Source organism: Dermacentor variabilis, unplaced genomic scaffold (genome assembly GCF_050947875.1).
Source record: "Dermacentor variabilis isolate Ectoservices unplaced genomic scaffold, ASM5094787v1 scaffold_13, whole genome shotgun sequence".
Taxonomy (NCBI): Eukaryota; Metazoa; Arthropoda; class Arachnida; order Ixodida; family Ixodidae; genus Dermacentor; species Dermacentor variabilis.
Window position 1 is genome coordinate 45,757,190 of NW_027460291.1, and position 19,980 is coordinate 45,777,169.

General features: G+C 46.6%; 1 protein-coding gene across 1 annotated transcript in view; it reads right to left on the reverse strand.

Annotated features, from left to right (window-relative positions):
- Window positions 1-15,620: 15,620 nt before the first annotated feature.
- The window catches only part of LOC142566752 (tachykinin-like peptides receptor 86C), a 423,363-nt gene continuing 419,003 nt past the window's right edge, over window positions 15,621-19,980 (reverse strand). Inside the window, exon 5 of the mRNA XM_075677640.1 lies at window positions 15,621-15,980. Coding sequence (XP_075533755.1) covers window positions 15,743-15,980 — 238 coding nt within the window. The 3' untranslated portion in view covers window positions 15,621-15,742. The remainder of the gene's footprint in view (window positions 15,981-19,980) is intronic.

Here is a 19,980-nt window from a genome sequence, read left to right on the forward strand (position 1 = left end):
TCGTGTTAAGCGTCGTATTTAACGCTACGAAGTGCACAATCTGGATTTGCCTTCCAGCCGTACAGGACAAAGGCGGTCCGCACCCCGTAGTGTTGCCAAGCTGGAGCTGCCGAGTGTGCACTCCAGCCTTGCCTTGCACATGCCTGTAGCAGCGTTTGCTGCGTAGTGTAAATACCGTGGCTGCCGCGAGGTGCCGCAACGAGCGGTCTCCCCTTGACGCCATAGGAGGCGCTCCGCCACTCCACCGCCGGCGGCGCTCCCCCGTGCCTTCGAAATGGAGAACAGTGAGGGCGAATGGGAAAGGCAAATATCGCGCTAAAGTATCCATGGTCGTAGTAGGTCCATTTCAAAAATTATTTCAGTAATATATTCCTGGGAGGTAACCTAGTCGTTCCGAGGCGTTTTGTAGGCTTCAAAATAACGTGGTTCAGGGGCGCTGTAACGTAAAACTATTCCAAACTTTTCTATTCGAATTCTGCAATCAGTCCTACGCGATTGGTTAAAACCTTTTTTGGACCACCCCCACTTGGCCTGGCTGTCACGGGACGTCACGAAAACCGCGATAGTTCCCCATGTGATATGACGTGTGCACACTGATTACGCATGATTTGACCGAACAAGAACAAGATAGTTATTTCTGATTCGACATCTCGCCATTAGCCCTCAAATATTGGTCAAAGGCTTTCGGGCTGCACCCACTTCACCTGCCTGTCACACTACGTCACAAAACCGCAAAAAGTCACCGCGTCAAAATGACGTGTACGCGTTAAAAATGCAATACTATGCCGTGCAAAACTGAGTATTCTTTTGAACAGCCGCAGGCTGCCCCGTTCCGAAAGGAATAAAAGATGGCTGCCGCCGATCGCCCAGGCACTGGCTACTCGCACCTACCGGAAAGCAGGGGTTAATTTGCGTATAACGAAACTTCCTGCGTGATCGCGTAACGTTTTCGAGCACTTTCGGCACGTTTACGACCTCGTTCTGGCAACTCTGCTGAGGATCCATTTTAGCGTCATTCTTAAGCTTCCGTTGCATGCCGCCGCGATTTTCGACCCACCACCGCGAGTTAAATAAGGGAAAGCGGACCAATCGCAGACGCCGGCACAACCCTCTTCGTCCGCTTATCAATTTTCAGTGACGTGGCTCGACCCCAACAAATTCCTCTCCACTTGAGCGTGCTCCTCGCCTCTTGTCATTCAATTAGATAAGACAAACCGCTCAGCGTTGGCAATGGTATTCGTTTTTGAAGCACACAAAGGTGACCTTCTATGAACGACGAGAGCGTTTTATTGATCTGTTCAGGCAACCCTGCGGGTGACCGCCCGATTTCACGTCAGGAGATTTGAATAAAAACATTTTATAATAGTTTTACGTTATAGGGCCCCAGGGATCCTTTAAAGATTTTTCGCTAGACATATCACTCCCTACAGAAGAGCTAAATGCCATAGCGGAAGCAACGAAGTTCATTGCCGGAACCGAAACTCCTGATAATTGGGTGATATGCTCAGACATGAAACTTAGCGCTAGAGCTTCCGTGTAACGTCGACGCGAAGACGTACAGTAAAATTTATATAATTGTGGCATACGTTGCGATGTGCTGTGAACCGCACCGCACATCGTGTAAAAGATGTTGCGTCTCAGTGGGTTCCAAGTCGCATTGGATGACCAGCAGGATGATCGCACCTGGGATGACCAGCAGACAAAAATGGCAAAACGCGTCCATGGCCGCGAACATTGCGACATGTGCATGAAATGGTTTGTTCGACAAAGCAACGAGAATTCCTATTTTAAATAATAATAATAATAATAATAATAATAATAATAATAATAATAATAATGTTAATGAAAGGTCGCTTAAATGGTTCGGACAAATTTTGTAGACGCGTAGGGTACAGTTAAAGTTAATCATTCGCACCACAACTTGTGTGAAGCGTCTCATATTAAGAGAGCTACGGACGATTATAAGTTACCCGCCTCTATAGTCATGCATTTTCTGCTGAATTCATTCGCCGAGGGATCGGGGCTAAGCTCCGACTTCACTGGCTCTGCGTCATGATGGGATGCCGTGTCGTTTACTTCGGCTGTCTTGGAGGCAGCGCGCGAAGCCTCTACAACCTCTCCACCAGCCGCCTGGTAGTCGATTTCAAGCGAGAGCTATCGAAGGAGCGTACGTTGCGAGCATTGTGTCGCAGCACCGAGCGTATACGGTATTCCGGTAACCACAGGCGAGCTCGGCGTTTCGATTGATGGGTGGAGGCGTTAACAAAAGCTCCTCCATACTATAGTACCTACAGCTCTGCTAATATGGATTGCTGTGATGAAGGAGCTTTAGCGTAGACGTAAATGAGCGGCCTGACCGGTCTGCACGGTCGAGCCACCTGGTGGCGCAGCGCTTAACCAGCCAAACAAAAAGTGAATATTGCTCTAACAGATTATAAAACATTTCTTTACATTTAGGAAAGCAACCTGTTCACCATTACTCCTGCCGAAAGTTTACACCACCAGCAAAGTAGAATACACCTCGTTACTGCTACATTACAGATCTATTTGGTTGAGATCTCTGCCACCAGGTGGCTGCACCGGGCCGACCGGTCACGTTTGCGCCTCCACTCATCCTGTAAAACGGCGAAGCTCAGTCCATTTGCGCTTGCGTTTACACGAATATCGGACATGCGGAACACCAGACAATTTTAGCGCGTTTGGTATGCCCGCAAGCGCGGGCGGTTTCCCGGTTTAGCGGGGGCGTAAACGTGGCCGGCCAGAGTGGTGGCGCCAGCTGGTGGCGCAAAGCTCAATCACATAAACACAAAGCTAATTACTATATTCTGCTTAGCTGCTTGTTCAAATTTTCGACAGCGGCGTAATTGTGTTCACAATTACGCCGCTGCCAAAAATTTGCACCTGCAGCGAAGCAGAATATACTAGGTTACTGAAGTTTTAGCTCTATGCTTGTCTCGTTGAACTCTACGGCGCCAGGCGGCTGTACCGCTCTGGCCGCTCACGTTTACGCCCCCGCAAATCCGGCAATCCGCCCAAACCGCCCCCGCTTACCGTAATAGCGGACAGGCTAAAGGTCTCTACTATCGTGGTAGTAATCTTCCGGTGTAAAGTGACGGCCGCAAACGCGCAAGTCTTGGCGCCGATCGGATACCGACAGTCCGTTTTACTGCAGCCGCTATACTCGCCTCCTGCCTTGCAGAGGGACACAATGTGGCAGCTTGACACATTGCCACTCGCTACGTTTGCAGCTCACAAAGTAACAAGGGGAACCATGGTGCTCGCGAAAAGTAAGATCAAGACCAACACTTCCACACGGAGCACGTTGTAACACAAGCAGACGACACTTGCTCTGTGCCGGAAGCCTTGAGTGTAGTGATACATTTTCCTTGTGCGTTTTCTTGCTGTTGCTTTCTTTTTTACAGGAACAAATTAACGATCATTCCAACTACTACGAAGAACATTTGTTCGCCATAAAGTTGGAAAAATTATCCGTGACCTGGGCAGCCGAGAGGATAGCGCGCCCTTCTGGCCTCATGTGGTCAGCTCGTGTCACCTGGCAAGGGGCGGCTGAAAACTCAGCGGAGTGGCATGCTGCGATCGATAGCAATGTACGTTTTTAAAATCTTATAGTGAAATGCACGCTTTGCGCGGAGCACTCCGATGCGTCAAATAATGATCAGAAGCACCTACCCTGACGATCCTGTACGTTTGTACAAAAGCGTTTCAGGGTCCCTTAAATAATAATAATAATAACAATAATAATAATAATAATAATAATAATAATAATAATAATAATAATAATAATAATAATAATAATAATAATAATAATAATAATAATAATAATAATAATAATAATAATAATAATAATAATAATAATAATAATAGTTATTATTACTGGTATTATTCGATATTAAAACACACATGTACAATGAACAGAGAGGGAAATCGGAAGGGTGCAGGCTGGCAGTCGTCACTGAGACGAGCACTACCAACACCATCTAGAGAACTTAAAGCCTTCTGGCTGTATCCACTCTCCTTGAGCTACGTCACGCAAAAGAGGCCCACATAGAAGTTCCGTGCAGCATGCTGCGAAGCTACCAGCGGCGCACCTGTGTTGAAAATGAGAGGCGGAAGACCGAGTGGTTGACGATGGTGATAACAATTCGATTACTTCTAGGAACCCTGCCGCTCCTTGGAAAACTTCGGGGTTAGAAAAGTCCTGGCATGCTGCGACATGCTTCCGAGCGCACTTTTTTTCTAGACATGAACTGTGCATGTAGTCTCTGCAGTTCTACTGCGATTGTGGTTATGTGTCCGGCAAGCCTTCTCTGGATTACGTTCATGCCAGGATAGGACTATGAAGTGCTGCGTGCTCAATTGCTGCAGCAATTACAAATCGGGGCCGAAAAGTCATGCGTGCATGTTTCCGCGAGATCAATGAACGAATATTGGGTGCCACTGCTAAGGCAGAGAAGAGAAAAGCTGGAATTCTCCGGAATAATGGAGCTGTTTCTTTGTAAATAGTTGCACGAACGTCTTGTATCTCTATTGCTAAACTCATTTGAGGTGTTGTAAATATGTGGACTGCGCTACAGTATGTAATAATGCCTGAAAAACGAAATTATTCGTTTGTAGCCTAATCAAGACTGGAATAAATATATGTGTCCCGAACGTGAAGAAGGGAACATCAGTGAAGTTGTCATGAGGTATGTGTCATGGTGAAGGGCTAACATTTTGTTGAAGAACTTTTGTGGTCGCATGGACGGCAAACTCTTTGACATCGACGATAAATCAAAGCAAAGAAGCTACTCTGAAGAATAGGGCAGCACTGTGACTTTTCAATATAAGCCATGCTCCCTGTCATCATTTACCCGAAATTCGTTCTTAATCCTAAGGTTGAACAATTTCATTTTTTATCGACGGGCTTTTTAATAATGCACCTCGTAAATAGTTTTGCATGAATGAAATAATCTTGGAACAGACTCTGTTCTCTGCAGGCCATCTGCTCAAATATACCTAAAAAAACAAAATAACTGCGCTCAGGTTAACGTTGCCCATAAGGGCGCAATCCCTTCATTCGACCCGTATCCCCGAGCACGCCGCCGGCCTCTTCTCCGTGGCGTCACTCGCCGAGCGCTCATGCCTTCTCTTGTCTAGGTGGTGTTGGCACTACACTCGTCTATCTTTAGGGAAGGTTGGAATAGATAGAGAATATGAAGATAGGGAAAAATAGGTAACAAAGAAGGAAACAGCAAGGTTGACCGGCCAGAAGGACTGAAGTAAAGCAACGACAAAGAATAAAGTGCGCCAGTACGAACAGGAGAGACACTCAGCAACGCGCCTTACTTTATTTTTTCCGTATATAGGGGTCCCTGATTCAGATTTTCTGTTAATCAAGACATTATAACTTTGTTTTATGGACGTCGGTTAAACGCGGCCTTCGTCAGCCAATTCCTACATAAAATTGTATGTGCTAATTCACCATGAGGTCGTGAAGTATCCCATGACAACATGTCTCCTTTGGCTAATAAGGGGTCCGCTTTCTGCCTAGCAGAGTCGAGAACTGTGCGTAATTTACAACAACGGGGAGTCCTGTGCTTTTCTAAGGGAATATTTTTTGGACCGTAATCTTGTTCAGATATGGCGAGGTGGGCAAATGGGTTGTGGGGAATTGTTTTATTTGATTTCTTGTAATTTACCCTCAAAGTTCTTGAAGTGAGCACGCGTTCGAATATTTCTTATTCGAATCTCGCGCTTAAGTGTGACATTGTCATCCATCATGCGTGTCTTCTTCGTTTTGTCATAGCAATCAGCATCATTTAAAGTCATTTTCATCATTCGCAGCAGCTTATATAGCCTTAGCCCAAAGAAAAGTGGATGGGGTAGCAAGAAATAAGAGCTTCCTACCTTTATGCCTAACCTGCTATCGTGAAATCAATATTGACAGCAGCATTACCAGACATTCTTGGCAAAACTGCACATCAATATATGAGCTGGCGTGCATCTTAATATGACACAGTGGTATTCTTAATGTTACGTAACTTTTTGCTGCCCCCTCTTCTTTGTAGTAACAAAAAATTGCTTGCGTTCATTTATTATTTCAAATCCCTTTTAAAGGGACAGTGGCACGCCTTGCCATGAAATGTGTCGAACGAACTATATCTCGTGTAAAAGTGCATCGTATTACGAATCCTTTCTGTGACACAAGATAAGGGCTCACAGCAGAATTTGATGTTAGCCGAAGATTCATCCATCCTTTACCGCCGATACCGTCCCCGTCATCATGTCGGCTTCGTGCCAGATCACCTTCTCATACTCACACTTGCCGTCAATTTGGAAGGAAAATACAACACTGAAATTTTTCTACTGATGACACTAGTCAACGAAGTAGTGCACTTGCGGCCACGTCAGGTTCAGAGCCAGACCAGCTAGCCATAAATTATCGCGAAACCTTGGTGCTTCGCGATTGCTGCGGCATTTTGTTATGCCGCAACAGGACCAAGACGATGTTGTGCGCATCGCAAAGAAGAATTTGCTGTCCAGCGCCAAATGGCTTGATGTTAAAGAACGGCTTGAGATGGATGCAAATCCGATGGGTCAGCTTGTGCAACTGCTTCAACCGTACTGTAATGCTGGCTAACGTTATCCTTTACCACAAAAGCGCCGTTTTGTTTGGTTTAACTGTGAAGAAGAGCTCAACAGCTGGGCTCATTAAAAAAAAAAGGAGGCACCTGGAGTGCCTTTTGGCAAGTCAGAGATCCGCCAGCGTGGCGTGGACAAAAATTTTGCATCCTGCGTTCAGAGCTGCACCGTGTTCTACGTGATGTATATACATCCAGGACGTTGTCACCTTTCGCCGCAAATTTGACGAGAATATGCCAGAAGCTGAAAAGGTCGCCCACGTCCTCAAGGCAAACGCCCTGTTCAAACTCGTCGTGCTTAAGTATTCTGGAACAGGGCAGGAGCTTAATTTTGTAAAGTTATATTTTATGTTTCATTCTTCTTATGGGGCGTCGTATCTACTGACCCATTACTGAGATAATGGCGGTGTGGCGAAGCCTCACCACACCGCCAGTGACACACACCGGTGAAGCGAATGAAGAAAAGGGAAAGAGTGAAAAGCAAATCAATTGTTACAAAATACAGCCCATGGACATTATTACTGAATCCCACCACCTCGAAGGAACGTATGCCACCTCGTTGCTCACCATTTTTTTTCGACCCAACATGGCGTCTGCATCTACATACTAGGGCCTTTCTCTCCCATCCGTGCCCACACTTCATCCGAAAGTCTTGTACAAATTAATCATGAACTCTGACCTTCGTATGGGATTCAAGAAGTTCCTCTTCTGTCCTTCGATATTTGGTTCATGTCGCCGACAGCGGAATTCTAGCTACTATTAGCATGGATGTTCAGCTACTGATATTGTCGCCTGAGGCCCTACCTAAGTTTTACTGCTTGGAGTACTGTCGATATCATCTCAGGTCTTATTTTTTTCTCGGCACGTTCGGCCTTCATTTACTATTCTGCTGGTGCTCTGCAACTCGCTTTGCTGTATGCTGTACACCGCCAGTACACCGACCATCTACGTTCGCATGCCTTACTTCGCCTTTACTTATAGCATTGTTTCATCATATATCTGCCTTCCACGGACTAGTACTAAGCGCAATCTCTCCTGAAACTGGCCTCCTTCGCACAACCTTGACTTCGCACACACGGTCGTCGCTGCCCAGGTGGAAGCAAAGGTGTTTGTTTACTTGTATGCCTGACTATGCTCTCAGGTGCTCTCTCGAGATTATATATCCATTGCAACCTACGTCGCGCTTCGCGAGGGCCATATTTCCCAATTAACTTCACCTACTACTCATCTTTTGCGTCATGCAATTCTAGCACAAACTCCTTGATCACAACAATCGCTCGTGTTCTTTCATCTCACCAAAGTTAATGCACTCCGCTGCCTTCTTGACGAGCAGCGGGACATCTTTGATCTCTTTACTGGCGCCTTGGTCCAATATCCTATGTTAAGCGTCGGACACAAACGTTCTATAGCAGCCCGATACGCCAATGGTCCTACGGGGCTCCCATATTGAGCGCCAAGAAAGAAATAATAAAGTGATTAGGATGCTTGTATGAGAAATCCTTGAACCCCCTTGCAACCCTAAGACTACCTCTGTTGTAGTCGTCATAAAGAATGGTAACAATTAGTGTTTCTTGTAGACTATCGCCATCCTAACAAGATCATAAAGAAAAACGTTTATAATCTGTTTGCCTACATTAAAGGGGTGCTTAAACTGTTTTACGCCTGTTTGGAGCCTTCTTGCTTTTGTTCACTGAAAAAGAAGCAAACAGTTCTTTTACGGCGAAGCTGTATACCTTCTCCCCCAATGTATTTGCCGTGTCCGTGGACAAAAATAACCGATTTCGTGGGCCGATGCCGGAGGTAGTGGAAACGTGGGCTAAAACTGAAGCGAAAAGTGTGCCTATCCTTTCGAATCACGCATACAGTGCCTACCACAAAGGTATTTTCAATAAAGAAAAGAACAAAACATCTGTCGTGTCAACATGATTGATGATAAGGCGGTCGTCAACAATGGGAAGCACAGACTGGTTCATAACGACATGCGCGTATAACAGGAAGCCTGACATCAAACACCGCAGAAAAAATGAAGTGCAGGTTCGTGACGGTACGGACGGTTTGTAATGCAGGGCGTGACATCACTACATGATCTGTACATATATATATATATATATATATATATATATATATATATATATATATATATATGCAATATATGTATATATATATACGCCGAGGTCCTCGCTATGCCCCGACAACAGCCTGCTATGCAATCACTTTACCAGCCGCCACGTCCAACGCGTCCTTCCACATGGATGGGACCTGCCGCAACGACTCGGTGGCGTACAGCGGACAATCGACCGATATGTTTTGCGTGCGGCTATGCAGGCCACGTCGCACGCCACTGTAGTCGCGTGCAGTCGCCTAGCGCTACACCATATGGGCCAAGTTCTAGGGCGGGTTCTCCGCGCCCTTATTACGACGACGAACCTCGGGCTGCGCCACCCCCATTCCGCCGGTCCGCCAACATCCGCCGCTCAACTTCTCCACGCCGACGCTCCCCATCACCGATGCGGCCTCGTTCCGAAGCTCGGGATGAGGAAAACTAATCGTCGCAGTCCATGAGGCAAGGGCTGCGACCCCGTCGAAACGCGGAAGTCCTCAACGTAGCCCGACCAATGTGATAGACGTGTTAGTTGACGGCGTGCGCACATATGCCCTCGTGGATGCCGGAGCCGCTGTATCAGTTATGGACGCAAAGCTTTGTCGCTTCCTTCGAAAGGTTACGACGCCCATTGCTGGACTCGCCCTCCGAACAGCAGGCGCACAACGTATTCACCCGATTGCGGCGTGCACCGCTCGTGTTCTCGAACGCGCATCTCCTGTGAACTATGTCATAGAACCAGTTGAGCCATCTTCAGACATGCGCCGCCGTGGACGAGACATTGTCCATGTCGACCGTCTAAAGCGTTACTACGACCCGCTCATTGTGACGAGCTGTTAGGTCGCCGGACGGCTCCCTTCTCGCTCCCGGGGGGTGATTGTAGCGAAGAGAGACGCTAGTGGGTTCAGCGCTGCTGGCTCTAAACGATAGTGGGCCGAGCGCTCCTGCTCAGCAACGGCTCTCGTGCTTGGAAGCTGTGACTGCCCTGCCCGTCGACGTTGCGCTGCTCCGAGCTGTGCCAAATAAACACCTTTAGAATATATATATATATATATATATATATATATATATATATATATATATATATATATATATATATATATATATATATATATATATATATATATATATATATATATATATATAAATGTATATATATATACGTACAGGGAGGACTACTGAAAAGCGGCGTCCATACGAGGAGCGGTGAAGAGAACGGAGACGACAACGTGAACAACCGCGACGTGCTCATGCCACGGATGCATATCTTGTCCAGGACGCTCAGTGCAAGCGCCAAGCTTGGCAGGATGATGATGCAAGTTGTTAAACCGAAAACGGGTCCAAGCGACGAAAGTAGAATGCGATAAATTGTTTAAAGGGTGCAAATTCTAAATATAAGCAGAAATTTCTCTATGCAGAATTGGGATCTAGTTGCTGCGTTGGTGATCGACTGTGATTCCAGGTTAAGTACATTTCGTTTGTCTCTGGTCCACTCTTTGTGGTGCACGAAGTACCGGCGCAAGCAAAGTCGCCGGAAATTGAAACATATTTGACTAATAATTAGGTAAAGTGCATGTGAATATAGCCACGCGAAGAATTTCGAGCCACGTCGCAATGGGTAATAGTTCTAGGTGTCGTTTACGGCTTCGTCGTCAAGCCAACTTCACAGCGTGGATTGGAGCCCGTTTTTTTTTATTGGTTCAGAATCTATTAAACGTCGTGGACGTGAATATCCCTCATTTTGTGCGCATTGCTCGCAGATGTCTTTGCTTCTGAAAGCCACCCATAACAGTACTGTTGTTATGCCGCATTTTTGGCCTTGAAAGAATGTGTCAAAATATTACAGCTTAATTTTTTTGTATCCATCAAGATAGATCACTAAAACCATTACAATACCATAAAAGGACTGTTAAGAAAGTAAGAGCAATAGCAAAGACTCCATTCACCATTCGCATCGTTGACCCGTCGGCGAGAAATCACTAAGCGGCGCTGATCCTTTATTTTACCTTGGTCGTTCTCGTCCACCTAGCTTCTTCATCGCCCTCTTACGCTGCGCGCGCAGCTTCAGCTTTTACCACGTAAGGTATGGAAAAGAGACAGGTTTCAGTGTAAGCATCACGGAATAAAGATACCATGGAGCGCATGAAGGAACACACCTTTTTCATATTGCATAGTGCCGCGTGGTGCGAAACTTAACAGCAAGAAGAGAGCATGCTGTCCAAGATCTGTACGGACAGGCTACCATTGTATACATCTGCACTTCGGTTACCCGTGCATCGTAAAAGGACCCAGGCTCGTATTGTTGCTTTTTTAGCGGTCACCGTGCGCCCATGGTGTGGTATGAAGAACTTTATTTAGGTCCTGAGGGATCAGTCTGGGACTGATGCGGGCGCTCCCACGCCGGTACAGAGAGGCAAAGCCCCTCTGCCGTCACACGGGCACTCTGGACAGCCGTGGGTTGGTCCGCGAGCACTTCACTGTGCAGCATCCGCTGCCACCACTGTTCACCTCGAGAACCATCACCGGCCAACGCCAAGCAGCGCCAAAGCATGTGTTCTAAATAGAGCAAACCCCACACAAACCACAATAGATTAAAACCCCGCAATCCGGATTAATTTTATGCATGATGACCGGGTTAGGGTACGTTTGTTTCTGCAGAAGCCTTAATGTAACCGCCTGTAGTCTATTTAATTAAGAATGTGGCAGGGGGAATGCCCTGCGCCCTAAGTAATAGTGCTTAGTGATTTCGTCGTAGGTTAACAGTTGGTCCCTGTACTCAGGAGCGGGAGATCCTGCTCCTTCAGGGAGTACACGGCATACTAATCCTCGTGCCTCCCTGTGCGCCACCTCGTTCAGGTTGCGCGGGGCTCCCTTCACTGTCCCCATATGCGCCGGGAACCAAGGAACTGTGCGCGAAGTGATATCCCTACCCTGCAGCAGTCTGTTAGACGGTTCCGCAGCAAGTCCTCTCGAGAAGGCTTTAAACACCAAAACTAAAGAAGTCACTAAAACTAAAGAAGTCACTAAACACCAAAACTCTTTTTGACTCAATTAACGCTAGAGCAATAGCTACCTGTTCGGCAACCCCCGGATTTTGGTATAAATAGAAGCGGCATTTCTAACGCTCCCTTTGCCATCTACCACCACCACCGAATAAGCATTTTTACCATTAATCCTTGCGGCGTCAAGAAAAGCAGACTCCTCCTCCTGATCATTTGCCTCTCGCAACAAAGCCCTAGCTCTCGCGACCCGCCTCCCTACATAGTGTACGGGGTGCACATTCCGCGGAAACTGACCAACCATGATATTTGCCCTAAGGTTCACGTTCAACTTGTGTAGGGGCGCCCTATCGTGCGACACAGTCACCGATTCTTCAATTGACTCTAAAATATACCTACCCGCTGGTGTACCTAGCAACAGCTCCCTCTTTGCAGTACGCTGAGCCTCGGCAATTTCATCTAAAGTATTATGCAAACCCAGTCGTAACAACATATCGTTTCACGTTGTCATAGGCAGACCAAGCGCAGCCTTGACGGTTTTTCTGATTAATGGTTCCAATTTATTTTTCTCCCCCCTATGCCAATTTAGCATACCTGCCACATACGAGAAATGACACATAATAAATACGCGAACTAAGCGCATCGCACCTTCTTCTCCTAAATCCCTATGCCTATTAGAGATGCTTCTTATAAGTCTTATGGCCTCCTCCGTCTTCTTGGTAATACGCTTAACGGTTGTAATGTTCGATCCGTTCGCTTCAAGTGAAAACCCAGGACCCTGATTGCTTCAACTTTGGGTATCACCGACCCTTCGCTAGCATGAATTCTAATGCAAGGCTCAACTTCCGGTACCCAACCCTTCGGCCTACGACCTAGCTTCTTAGATTTGAAGATCAACAACTATGACTTTTTAGTGGAGCACTTCAGCCCCATGAGACCCAGATACTCTTCGGAAAGCGTTACCACCTTCTGCAGCCTAACCTTAAGCTCTCCATCACTACCACCGGCACTCCATATAGTAATGTCATCCGCGTAGATAGAATAGCCAATATCCGGGACAGTATCCAGTGTATTAGCCAACTTCGACATCGCCAGATTGAATAACATAGGCGAGAGTACGGAACCCTGCGGAGTAACACAACAACGCAATTTAATGAGAGCAGCATTCCGGGCAAGTTGGTAATCCATTCCTTAAATGATATTGCGCGAAAAAAATGTGTGTCGTCTTCTCGCCCGTCCGTGTCATTTTTTTTCGTCGCGCAATATCATTTAAGCAACCCAATTTAAAGACTTCCGACATTATCTCCCCAAGCCTGAGGCATGTCCTTCTATCCATAAGGAAAGCCTTGACAAAATGGAAAAGCCGCTGCCCCATATTCAAGTCCGATAGAACCTGCAGAATGAAAGAATGTCGGATTTTAACGAAAGCTTTTTTCCGCATCAAGTCCAATTAGTGCCTTAGTATCCCTTGTCCACCGGTCAAGGAGCTGATGCCTAATCCTGGTCATAACATCCTGAATCGAGAGGCCGGGCCGAAATCCTATCATCGAGTGCGGAAAGACCCCATTGCCCTCAACAGAACGCGTTAGCCTATTTAAAATGACATGCTCAGCGACTTTCCCCAAACACGATGTCAATGAAATGGGTCTGAGATTTTCAAGCCGTATGGCCTTCCCCGGTTTGGGTATCAGAACTGTAGTTGCAAGTTTCCACTCTTCCGGGAAAGAGCCTTCCTTCCATCTGCAATTGATCTCCCGCGTAAGGAACACAATTAACCCGTCGTCTAAATTCCGTAACAGTTTATTCGTAATGCCATCCGGAACTGATGCCGATCGACCATTAGGATTCTGCAGGGACATCCTTATATCACTTTCAGTAGATTCCTCATCCATAGCTGCATTTTCGTCCCCACTATATTCCAAAATCACGTCAGGTGTATTGTGCTTGGTCTCCAACGGAAGGTATCTCTCAGCCAAATCCTTCAGGAACCCCTGCTCCGTGGAGTCCCGACACGCCTGATGGACTATCTTACCTATCACAGTCCTCTGATTAGTTTTAGTGTTTGTCTCATCTAGTAAATGTCTGAGCAAACTCCAGGCGCCTCCCCTCTTAATGCGACCATGAATAGAATTGCGTACTGCATCCCATTGCTGCTTGCACAGTACCCGACAATGGTCTTCAATTTCCTGATTAACCACTGCTATACGCTTGCTATGCCTCAAGAGAAAAGTATATAACAGCTGTGTCTTACCAGTAGTCACGTACGGGGCAGAAACCTGGAGGCTTACGAAAGGAGTTTTACTTAAATTGAGGACGACGCAGCGAGCTATTGAAAGAAGAATGATAGGTGTTACGTTAAGGGATAAGAAAAGAGCAGATTGGGTGAGAGAACAAACGGGAGTTAAGGATATCTTAGTTGAAATCAAGAAAAGAATTGGGGCATGGGCAGGACATGTAATGAGGAGGGAAGATAACCGCTGGTCATTAAGCGTTACGGACTGGATTCCAAGGGAAGGGAAGCACAGCAGGGCGCGGCAGAAAGTTAGGTGGGCGGATGAGATTAAGAAGTTTGCAGGGACAACATGGTCACAATTAGCACATGACCTGGGTAGTTCGAGAAGTATAGGAGAGGCCTTTGCCCTGCAACCAGGCTGCTGCTGCTGCTGCTGCTGCTGATGATGATGATGATGATGATGATACGCTTTTTAAGCCTTCTATTCAATTTCTGACCCTTCCATCTCGCTAACATTGACTGCTTCGCTTCCAACAAATGCGCCAGGCGACTATCCATGTGTTCCGTGTCGATAACGGCTTGAACCTCTTTAGCGGACGCCTCAACCAATGTAGCGAATAATTTATGTAAAGCAACTTCGTACCTTGGCTGCAACAGTCCTCGAAAAGATAAGCCCCACCACCTGCTGCAATCGAAATGATGTACTCAAACCGAGTAGTAGCCTCGGTGGCTACACAGGTCTGCAGCGCTCCATCTAAACCACTTCTTTTATAGACAGAATTCTGCGCTTAGTGTTGCTCACAAGAGCAAGGCTGACATGCAGGCTTGGGAGCGGGAAAGGTTAGTGGCGCAGTTTATTGTAAGAACGCCGATTCAAAAACCTGCGTCGAACTTGCGCTTCTATGCATTATATGCCGCGCACACAGAGGTATACGAGCCACATGGCCGGCATAAAAACTTTGAGCTCTTGAACACTGTTATTAAACATTGTCACATGTCATTACCAAGATGTATTGTCAACTGCGCCTGCAATTAATGTCAAGAAGGGTTTCCAAATTTCGTGGATGGGGGGGGGGGGGGTAGGCTGAACTCTGAAAACAATTCGAACTAGGGCACCACTCTTTTCGGTTTTGCTTGGTTGAATGTGCTGAGAATGTTTCACGTATGCTGTTTGTATGGCTGGGATTTATTCAGCGCCATGTGCAAGGGCCTTTATATGTTGTTTCTCCTGTAATATAGCTGACAATATTTTGCGCTTTGAATATATATATATATATATATATATATATATATATACAATACTATGTCAGGCTATACCTGATATATGTAAAGCGTTATTGCGGCTATATTTTCCTTTCCTAGCTGCCTTGATTTTTTTTTTCGTTTTCTTTACATTTCTTATTCCCGGGCATTATTTTTTATCTTTGAGACAGCTGATCCTTCAGTGGCTCATTTTCCCGTGAGCATGAACTTTAATAATCGTCAACCGCTGTTGTTGTACTCGATTGCTCTCTCTCTCTTTCTGTCCTGTGGGAAGTTTGCATGAGACTACAGTTCTCGCTAAGGATCAGACTTATTGATGAACTTTTCGTGAACATCTTCTTCAACGCCTGTCTTCATCGTTTTCTTTATTAACCGTCGTCAGTGGCTACAAGGCGGACTTCAGTTGTTCAGTACAGGTCGATGGTGTGAGCACCGGCAGAAAATTGGCTCCGGAACAAGTAGCCTGCAGTCGTACGTCAGTACAGCAGCCTGCTTCACGCTGATGTCAGCCGCGACCATCCTCCGCAGCTACGAGTGGCGGTGCTCTACAGGAGCGACGTCTTCCACGCTTCTCAGTGGGCGATGGGCATTTCAGGCCGCTCTTCAGGGTAAAGCTCTGTGTCCACTTTGCGGAACCGCAACGCAACGTCCTCAGGCGGACAGGGCTGTCGCTCCGCTCATTTTCCCTGGTGGGCTTGGAGGAACAGGAGCCACACATGAAGGCGCGAAAGTAGGCCTTGAACCTGCGGGATTGCGAAATAGAGATCATTTGCATGTTGACACGTAACACAGCTACACTACACGAACATTTTGACCATGAAACACTATGCGCACGCTACGTGAATAATTTTCACAGATCAATATATCTCCGCACCATGGCCTCGGGGATTATCAATGCCGCATGCAACAATAGAATCACCGTGGTTTTAAATGCCAAGTCAGCGGTGCACCATTCTGTAAGCAATGGGTGAAAGCCTATTATATCCTCTTTTACACCAAGCGGCTTTTACGCCAAGCTCCCGAGGCACGGTAGCTTTTATTCGGACAGCAGTGTATGGAAGGGGATGCCACAGCAATAATAGATATTTTGACGCCTGCACTTCACAGGGACTTATGTATGCTATAATATTTGCAGTTGGTGTTGACGTAAGGTGATGAGCAGAAATTGGTTATACTCGTGGTTTCACTAAAAGCTGCACTTTCAGAAACCAGAAGGGAGAATTTTTTATGATGATTCAAAGGCAGTCTTAAACTGTTGAAAGCTATATGTGTTTTCGCGAGAATGCGGTTCGAGTTGTCGAAGCATAAGTACGTTGACAAAAGGTGTAACCGAAGCAGTGCGGTCTATTTCTTAATGCAAGGTGGCACAGGTGAGAGCTTCTTGCAATGGATGACGAATGCCTGATGGATAGAATGAGCACATCTACTACAATACCAAGGTATGGTTGGTGTCTGGCGAAAGAATCGCTACCACGCATATTTAGCCCAATATGTGGTGTAATTAGTAGATGTGGCAAGTGTGGTCATGCAGGCAGTCATTTGTCAATGTTCAATACAAAGACGACGGCAGACAATGGAACAACAAATGGCAGTCTCTTTTCAACGGGCAGAACATCTGTTTATCTGAATATTGTAGGAAGAAGTGCCACCGAGCAGCCGCTGCTTCTTCGGTGAGATATCATTTTTCTGTCTTCGAAGAATCAGTGTTGTTTTGAGTCTTTGTGCTGTTGTCCAGAAAAAAAAACAGACATCCTGTGGGATACCTATGAGCTAAAGATCAGGCGATTATCGTGTGGTTTTGCTGCGCTCTACACCGCATCTCCGCCTACCACAGTAGTAGGCAGCAAAGAATTCCGGCACGCGCAATATGTCCGGCAGCGCGTTCCGAGGTGCATGGGTGCCACAGAAGCGGCCCCGCATTCGAAGTGCCACAAAACGCGCCTAATGTCATCACGCCAGCGACGCTAGTTTTCAACGCTGTACTACCTTCCAGCGCACCTTCAGTGAATATGGCCGATATTTGCGACAGTGAAGCCAAGAAAGCACGGGTTCACGAGATAGGACACCCGGATATGAGCTAAGCGAAGAAGACATCGACTGCAATGATACGCCGTTCTTTTTGGTAAGGTATAAAAAGGAGCGACCTGAGGGAATTCCAGTAGCTTTTCGACCCTCACAGGAAGGCGTCAACTTCTGGCAAGCGAATAGAAACCGCAGTGCGTGAGCAATCATTTCCGCGGCAAAGCAAAATGTTCAGTTATTCCGCGTGAATGCAGACGGAAGTTTCTCTGTCAATGTTACTACAGTCTCATCTGCAAGATATCTACTATCGTTTGAGTGAAGTGGCTGATTTTGGAGTCAAGCCTTTTATTCCAGCATTTATGCAAAAAATGTTGGCAAGATACGTCTTGTACCAGGTAAATATATGGAAGAACAACTGGTTCACTTCCTCAAGGATTTTGGCGTGACATCTGCCCATCGCCAGGCGCGCTACAATCACCGAGAAGAGAGAGCGTTACGATCACGGCCTCTGAGCACCGTTATTCTCCATTTCATGGAAGATAAACCAATGTCGCAAAGAGTGCACTTGGGTTTCCCGAGTCATCCTGGAGGAGAATACCATCGCCCTGCTATGAGATGCTACAACTGCCATAGGTTTGGACATTTTCCGAAGAACTGCTGCAGTCTACGTTGCCGCAAGATATGTTCAGAAGACCGCAACCACTCGGAGTGCAAGTCTGTGTGTCAGCTAAAGTGTGCCAACTGTGGCGGAAACCACGAAGCGTCCTATTCCGGGTGCCCTCAGAGCAGAGCTCCCTCATGGTTACGCAGACACGAGTTGATATACGGCAGGCTGCCACCTCATAATGCGCCTTCACTTAACATTGATACCCTAAAATATGCGTCTCCGACTCCCAACAAAGAGCAGGAGCAAGCGGACAATTTGAACTATTCTGCAGCTCTAAAGCAATCAGGTCGACAACGTTCCGACAGCGACCGACACAATCCATCTTCAGAGAATACTGCTCATCTTGCCCAGGCATCGCGTCAATATCGCCGACCTTCTCAACAAAGCCCTCTGCCACTGACACAGCAACCTCATGCAACATCTGAGTGATTACCTAAGCATTCGCCCCAACTACGCCAGACATCCCAGCGACCATACCAGTCAGCTTTTCAGTGATCTCCTCTGATCACAGGTGGAGCTTCAGCGTCGTTTGGTGATTAGGCGTCTATACCCGTGGTCCTGCCCATGCTGTTCACAGCTCTGCGTAATATCGTCAGCGCCCTTCCAGAAGCAAACAACTTGCCAGAGGTAAACGCGCTGTTGTCTATAAAGTCGGGTGCTTCCACAACCACGGCAGGCTCACAATGAATAGTCGTTATAACAATGTTTTCATATTTCAGTGTAATGCTAATAGCCTCCCCAATAATTCAGCTGATTTTCGCAAACAACTAGCTTCACATAACGTTTCTGTTTTGGGTATAAAGGAGGCAGGCGTTCGAGATTACGTTTGTCTTTCAAAATATGTTATATATAAATCGTGGCGTATTGCCGGAAATAGCAGAGTGATGTTATGCATGAGAAAAGACCTGCCGTCTTATTCAAGACAGTCGAGCGATTCAGATATACCGCAGTTCGTAGCATGCAAGATATATTTTAGACATACATGCGTCAAAGTGATAAGTATTTATGTACAAGGTTCTAGCAAAATATCTGTAGACAGCTTGGTGAATGCGTTCGGTATCGCAAAGTCGCATGTGCTGGTTTGTGGGGACTTCGACGCACATAACGTCATCTGTGGCAGTGAATATAATGATTCCCGCGGAAACGTTATCGAGTGCGCAGCAGAAAATTTTAATTTGACCGTGTTAAATGACAGCTTTCTAACGTTCTTGAGAGAGGTTCGCTACTCGAGCTGTATAGATGTTACGCTCTGCTCACATTACCTTCTTGAAGGCGCTGAATGGTCAACGGACATAGAAACGCACGGCACCGATCATTTTCCCGTTCTGGTACAACATCGTCGAATACGGAGTGAAGGGCCCCAGCACTACTCAAAATATACTGATTGTCAAAATTTTCCCCACTATTTAACTAACTCATTGCGCGAAAATGCGAAATTTTAAAGTTTTGCAGATATATTGTGTGAGTCCTGGAAGATCTGCACAAAATAAGGCATTGTCTCAAGTGAATATGCTGGAGTTGACGGGGAACACGAATGTCTCAGAGCAATTAGAGAGAGAGAGAGAGATCAGAGTCAGAATCAGAATCGGTTTTTATTGAGACGATTAGAAAGATTACAAGATGGTAATATACAGAGAGAAACATTTATTTCATTCCGGCCCCCTGTCCGGGGCTACTGGGCGTTAGGGTGGCGGTGAGAGGCTGCCGGAAACGGGGGTGAAGGTGTGACGTTGGTGGCGTCGACTCTTGATTAGGCTGGGTCCGCTTCTTGTGATGCGCAAGCCCAAGCGCCGTGGTGAGCACCGTTAACCCGGTCACATTACGTGGTGTTATGTCAGCCAGCCACTCCTCCAATGTGTGTTGTCTTTTTGATAGCGTACTAAGTATAGATTGAAGTGCGTGTTGGCTTCCCGGACAGTCCCAGAGTGTATGGGGTGTATTATGGTAACCTCCACACTGTGTGCACTTGGGGGAGCCGTCTTTTCTAGCTTTGTAATGAAAAATGCTTTGTGTGGGTAGGCAGTGCGTTTGGGCTTGGCGCAGAGTGGCAGCGG